This window comes from Physcomitrium patens, chromosome 15 (assembly GCF_059467195.1).
Source record: "Physcomitrium patens ecotype Gransden chromosome 15, ASM5946719v1, whole genome shotgun sequence".
NCBI lineage: Eukaryota > Viridiplantae > Streptophyta > Bryopsida > Funariales > Funariaceae > Physcomitrium > Physcomitrium patens.
The window spans coordinates 5,860,513-5,866,168 of NC_143424.1; the positions used below are offsets into that span (position 1 = coordinate 5,860,513).

At 37.8% G+C, this 5,656-nt stretch overlaps 1 protein-coding gene across 1 annotated transcript; it reads left to right on the forward strand.

Moving 5' to 3' along the window:
• The first annotated feature begins 903 nt into the window (after positions 1 to 903).
• On the forward strand, positions 904 to 5,361 carry LOC112292071 (THO complex subunit 3). Its single transcript, XM_024540207.3, has 11 exons — positions 904 to 1,499; positions 2,069 to 2,164; positions 2,287 to 2,416; positions 2,659 to 2,750; positions 3,027 to 3,095; positions 3,347 to 3,404; positions 3,546 to 3,645; positions 3,766 to 3,852; positions 4,134 to 4,212; positions 4,453 to 4,585; positions 5,135 to 5,361. The coding sequence occupies exons 1-11, from the start codon at positions 1,389 to 1,391 to the stop codon at positions 5,167 to 5,169; spliced, it is 990 nt and encodes a 329-aa protein (XP_024395975.1). The 5' UTR covers positions 904 to 1,388; the 3' UTR covers positions 5,170 to 5,361.
• Positions 5,362 to 5,656: the final 295 nt, after the last annotated feature.

Genomic DNA, 5,656 nt, shown 5'->3' on the forward strand with positions numbered 1-5,656 from the left:
TGTATCAATTTTTTATTTAAATATAATTTTAAATTATTATTTTTATCTTTTGTTTATATCAATGAATTTTTGTTAAATTTGACATATTATTACTACTTAAATTCTATTCATATATTTTAAAGCAATCTTTTTTGAATAATTATAATTAAGATGATACATATTTTATCTATTTTATATTATATAGTTTTAATTTTATGAAGATAATAAAACATATCATAATCTTATTTACCAAAAAATTAAAAAAAATAATGATTTTAAAAATAATGCCAAAAAATTATTATTGCATATTAGAATAACATAACAAATGCTTTTTTTCACTTTTATTTTGCAATACTAAATCAAATATTAACATTTTAAATTTTAAGTAAAAAATTACAAACCTGTTCATAAAATAAAAAATTATCTAGAATTACAAATTATTGTCTTTTACAATAAATGCTTCTCCATGAAAAACAATTTATATATATATATATATATATATAGATAAGGGAATGTTAAATAGATCCAAGTTTTTACTGAATTGATCCATCTATCCTAACAATCATGAAAATAAAAATGACATCTAGATTCATTTATCCACTATTACATTGGTAATAATGATTACCATATTTTTCATCTTGGATGTGTTGATTCAATTAAAGCTTGTATACATTTAACATTCCACAATATATGTGCATACATATGTTTTACAAAAATTTGTAAGTTTTAATCAAATCCAATATCATACTATTAGTGTCATTAACCATAATAAATAAATGAATAGATAAACGATATCTTACAGGACCAGGACGGAAAACAAAACAATAACCAAAACCCTAAAACACGCAGTTTTGGGTAGTTTTTGATCATCCAAGCTGGAGTCTATTTCCAAGCGAAACTGTGCTCGTGGGGTACCCTCTTTCACCTCGGTGATCTAGTAGCCAGGGGAAAGGAGGCTTGCAAGGTACAAAAGGAAAACCTCGAAGGCGAAGGAGAAGAAGATCAAGTCTCGTCGAAGGAAGTAAGGCATTGCTAGAGTGGCTAAAAATGTGGGCAGCACATAAAAGTTATTAGTTCGAGAGTTGTGTGTTCAGACATGCACTTCCATTCGGAGGATCAGTAGCAGCCGTCGTTACTGAGTGAGTGAATGTGTGGGTGCGGGATTTTCTATGTGTGTGCTGCTGGATCACGACCTTGAGCTACGAAGTATAGCGATGCGTTTGCTGACTGGCGACTGCAGTTACTGTGATCATGGTGCATTGAGGGATTAGTGGGAAAGCATGTGTTGCTCGTGTAGTGGTGGAGGCCCGAGGGAGGTGACGGAGTAGCAGCAACAGCAGCAGGAGAAGGGCTGAGAGTTGGAGTTGGGTTTTGGAGGCTCCATTGGTTTTTGAGCGTCAAGGGAGCAGATGTCGACTGTGGAGGTGGTGGATGTGGCGCCGGGACCCTCTGCCCCTGTCACTGGGAAAGCCTTGTTTCAGAATTTGCTTACGCGGGAGTTTCTAGGTCACAAAAAGAAGGTATGCGTCTGTGGCTGTTGAAATTTCTTTCTGCAGCGCTGGAAGATTGTTGGATTTTTTGTTTGGTAGTTTGCAGGGAGCTCAGCATTGGTGATCGGGTCGTTTGGCAATCTTTTCGTCCATCGGGTCTATTGTTTGTGTGTGTTTTTTTTTTTTTTAAATAAATTATACTGTGTTTGGAAAAATAAATAAATAAATAAATAAATAAATAAATAAATAAATAAATAAAATTAGTGGCGATTTTTCAACCCACTTCTGGCGATGGTTTTTTTTATGGGAAGGCTCTTGAATAGTACTCTCTGGGTTTTGAGGATTTTACTGTAGGTCATAGGTTTGCATGTGAGAGGGAGGTTGGTGCATCATAAAATTTGTGGAGTTTGGGTTCAATGAGTTGCAGAGGAGAGTTGGAGTTCAATGAATTGCGAATCATTGGGTGTTGACTCATGGCCTTGTGTATGGTTACGTATCGTTCGGGTGTGAATAGAAGCTACATTGAGTTTCAGAAACGAGAGCGCTCTCACTCTCTCTCTGGTGATGCATGCTGATGATCATTTTTGGTACATGTTCAGGTGCATTCGGTGGCATGGAATTGTGCTGGCAAAAAGTTGGCTTCAGGCTCCGTGGACCAGACTGCACGAATCTGGCATATTGAGCCACATGGTCATGTATGAAATCTTTCTTTGATGATCTGCTTAACCGAATCCTCTCTCTACAACAAAAAAGCAAATAAGTTAAGAGAAATTTCAAAAAGACTTGTTGATTAATGGAAGAAGCAATATGTGAACAGAGTAAGGCGAAAGATATGGAGTTGAAGGGGCACACGGACAGTGTCGATCAGCTGTGTTGGGATCCCAAGCATGCGGATTTGTTGGCAACGGCATCGGGTGACAAGACTGTGCGTCTCTGGGATGCTCGCGGTGAGTATTTATGAATGTTTCCCCTAGCTTTACTTTCCTCCTGTATCTTATGGGCGGATTCTATCTTGTTTACTCCCTGCACTTGCTCCTAAATCTTTTCTGCAATTTCTGTTGTGATAGTATTTGGCTTAGAGACTCTTTAAATCTCCTTTCCACCCATCTTCTACAGGGTTGTGGATTGATTAAATGACTGGAAAAATTAGGATTTCTAACACCTTGACGATGAGTATACTTGTTTGCAGCGGGTAAATGCTCTCAGCAAGTTGAATTGAGTGGCGAGAACATCAATATTACCTATAAACCGGATGGCAGTCATATTGCTGTCGGCAATCGAGTAAGTGCTTACGCCGCAACTTTCCTTTTCGCAACGTTGAGTGGAGCTCTGGATAGGTTTAGTAGTTCCTAAGTAACTTTTATTGAACAATGATTATTTACAAGGACGTCTTCCTTGTTCGGTCGTTTTAGTAGAGACTTCGATTTTTGTTGACGTGACATTCTGAACGCACTATTTGTGAAACTTTGGTCTTACCCTTTTACTTGCACTTTGTGCCTAAGTAAGAATAGGTTAGGGTCTTTAGCTAATGCTGCAACCGCGTATGTATCTTTGCAGGATGACGAGTTGACTATCATTGATGTTCGTAAGTTTAAGGCAATTCATAAACGCAAATTCACTTATGAGGTATTTCGACACTTCGTCTTTTAGATTTCAAACATGTTTACGTTTTTTGATCTCGATGTTTCTTGACTGCATTTTAATCTACCAATGCACGTTCTTTTTGAAGTTTTTTTCTATGATAAACATGTAAATCCGGTTTATGATTTTCTGTGTTCTCATCTTCTTATTGAACTGTGAGTTTGAATGTTTATGCTGACAATGCTGGTGAATCAGGTAATTTGAATAGCGGCCTGACCAAAGCTTGGCCTTCACAGGTCAATGAAATTGCGTGGAATACAACTGGCGAGCTCTTTTTCCTCACAACAGGGAATGGTGAGTTGAGGTTTTACTAAATTTTGAGTCATCTTTAGGTGTTGTATGTAATGCTAAAAGGATTTTTATGTGGTTTTCTACTAGTTTGTGATTTGTACATTCTTAATGCTCTTCTATCCTCATTTGACTTTCATTCGACAGGGACCGTGGAGGTTCTTGAGTATCCCTCGTTGCAGACTTTACAAACGCTAGTTGCACATACAGCTGGCTGTTACTGCATTGCAATTGATCCCACTGGAAGGTTCTTTCTCAATTTGTCTCTATCCGATCATGACTTCTTTTCCATGCCCCTTTAACCATCTTCCGGTTTGGATGACAAGTGTTTGGGTAGTGCTAAACTGATTACTACAAACTGAATCAGGTACTTAGCTGTTGGGAGTGCGGATGCGTTGGTTAGTCTATGGGATGTCTCTGAAATGCTCTGCGTGCGGACTTTTACCAAGCTTGAGTAAGTTTTGACAACTTTTCCTTCATTTTGTGGTTCTCTGATTGTCTCTTGTCAGTAGCATATACTTCAGGCCTGGCTTCAAGCTTCAGGGTTCAAAATTGTGATGTTTGTTTCAGTCTGAAGAAATCAACTTAGCCATTGTTTTTTCGATAGTGTTTTTATTCTGATTCTAGAAGAATGCAAGTTTCGGCTAGTAGATGCTCAACCACAAAAAGAAGCGTAATGCACTGTGTTGAATTTGCCGCTTTGCTGACATTCGTATGTTTTCATCCATTTTCAAGGTGGCCTGTTCGCACAATCAGCTTCAACCATGACGGACAATATATTGCTTCCGCCAGTGAAGATCTTTTCATTGACATTGTAAGTTTTCTTAATCTTGCCATAGAAGAAAGTCGATCTTTTGGTGAAGATGAGCCACTCAAGCAATATAATTCTGCACTAAGCTGCAGCTTTTCAGAATGTGAAAACATGAGGTTGTCCTCTTGGTTGATGGTTAGATATGTTCATTCGTCTCATGGGTCTTCATTGTCATTATGCATTCGCAAAAGTTCATGTTCTGTAGTTCGAATTTGTTCTCATGCACATGTAACTCTGTTGTAGGCTGAGGTGGATACTGGACGGTCAGTGTTCCAAATACCTTGCCGGGCCGCAATGAACAGTGTTGAATGGAATCCGAAGTACAATTTATTGGCATTTGCAGCTGATGACAAGAACAAGTACCAAACTGACGAAGGTATATCAGTCTTTACACACTTAATCTGTTTCTTGATGTTAACTTATTTAAGTTTCAGTTCGTTTTTTGTTTGCTAATGCCTGATACAGGCTGCTCTTGGAGACGATCGTAGGTGTTCGAATGTAGTTTTCATTGGTTTTGGTATGTGTTTTGTAATTTGAGGATGCATATTGAATGAGAAATTGAAATAAACAAATTGGAATGAATGAGGAGAAGCTAAACTTCGAATGTTTATTTCTCATGAAAAGTTGGAATTTGTGGAAAGCTCAGTGTTTTTGGAATGCTTTTGAGATTCTTTTCAAGATAGATTACTTGCTCAATTTGATGATGATGTTTGGAAAGTACTGAGGTTCAAAATTCCTCCTTAATGCAAGGCACAATTTCACAGTTTGTTGTGAGTTGAAATGAGTGGTTGCAAGTGCTTGCTTTGAATTGAAGGTTTGTAGATGCCATATGCAAGATTTTATATTCGAATTTTGCGGTTCAACCTGGATATTCTCACTAGTTGGCACCTAATAGTTTCGCACTTTGGTTTGTGAATGACTGCAGGCGTTTTTAGAGTTTTTGGATTTGAGGACCCGTAATCTTCAGCTCAATGTGAAGCTGCAGATTGGTAGTGATAACAGATGCGGAAATGATTTTTCTTCAACCCAGGTCTACCTCTGGCAAGCATTTAGTGTGTTAAATCTGCATGATTAGGATTCCAAACAGCAGCTCTTGTTCCATAAGAAAAGACTAACACGCTACTTACCGAGGCCAACTGTTTTTCACATTAATTGCAGGAGTACATGGTGTTGGAATTGATGGATTTGTTGACCTTCAGTTTTGCGTCGTCTGAGATCAGATGTCACATATTCAGCTCACCTGTACCGTGTGGTCTGTGTTTCAAGTCACTTTGTCTAGGAACATTACAACATTATGAATATTGGTCGTGTACCATTAAATAAACGAAAATTGACTCCTGATTTTGAAGGATTGAGGCTGATTACTTGATAAAAGGCCGCAGAGTTTTAATATGCTTTAGTCACACCATCCAAACCATCTACACTTCCTGCTCCAGAACACGTTATT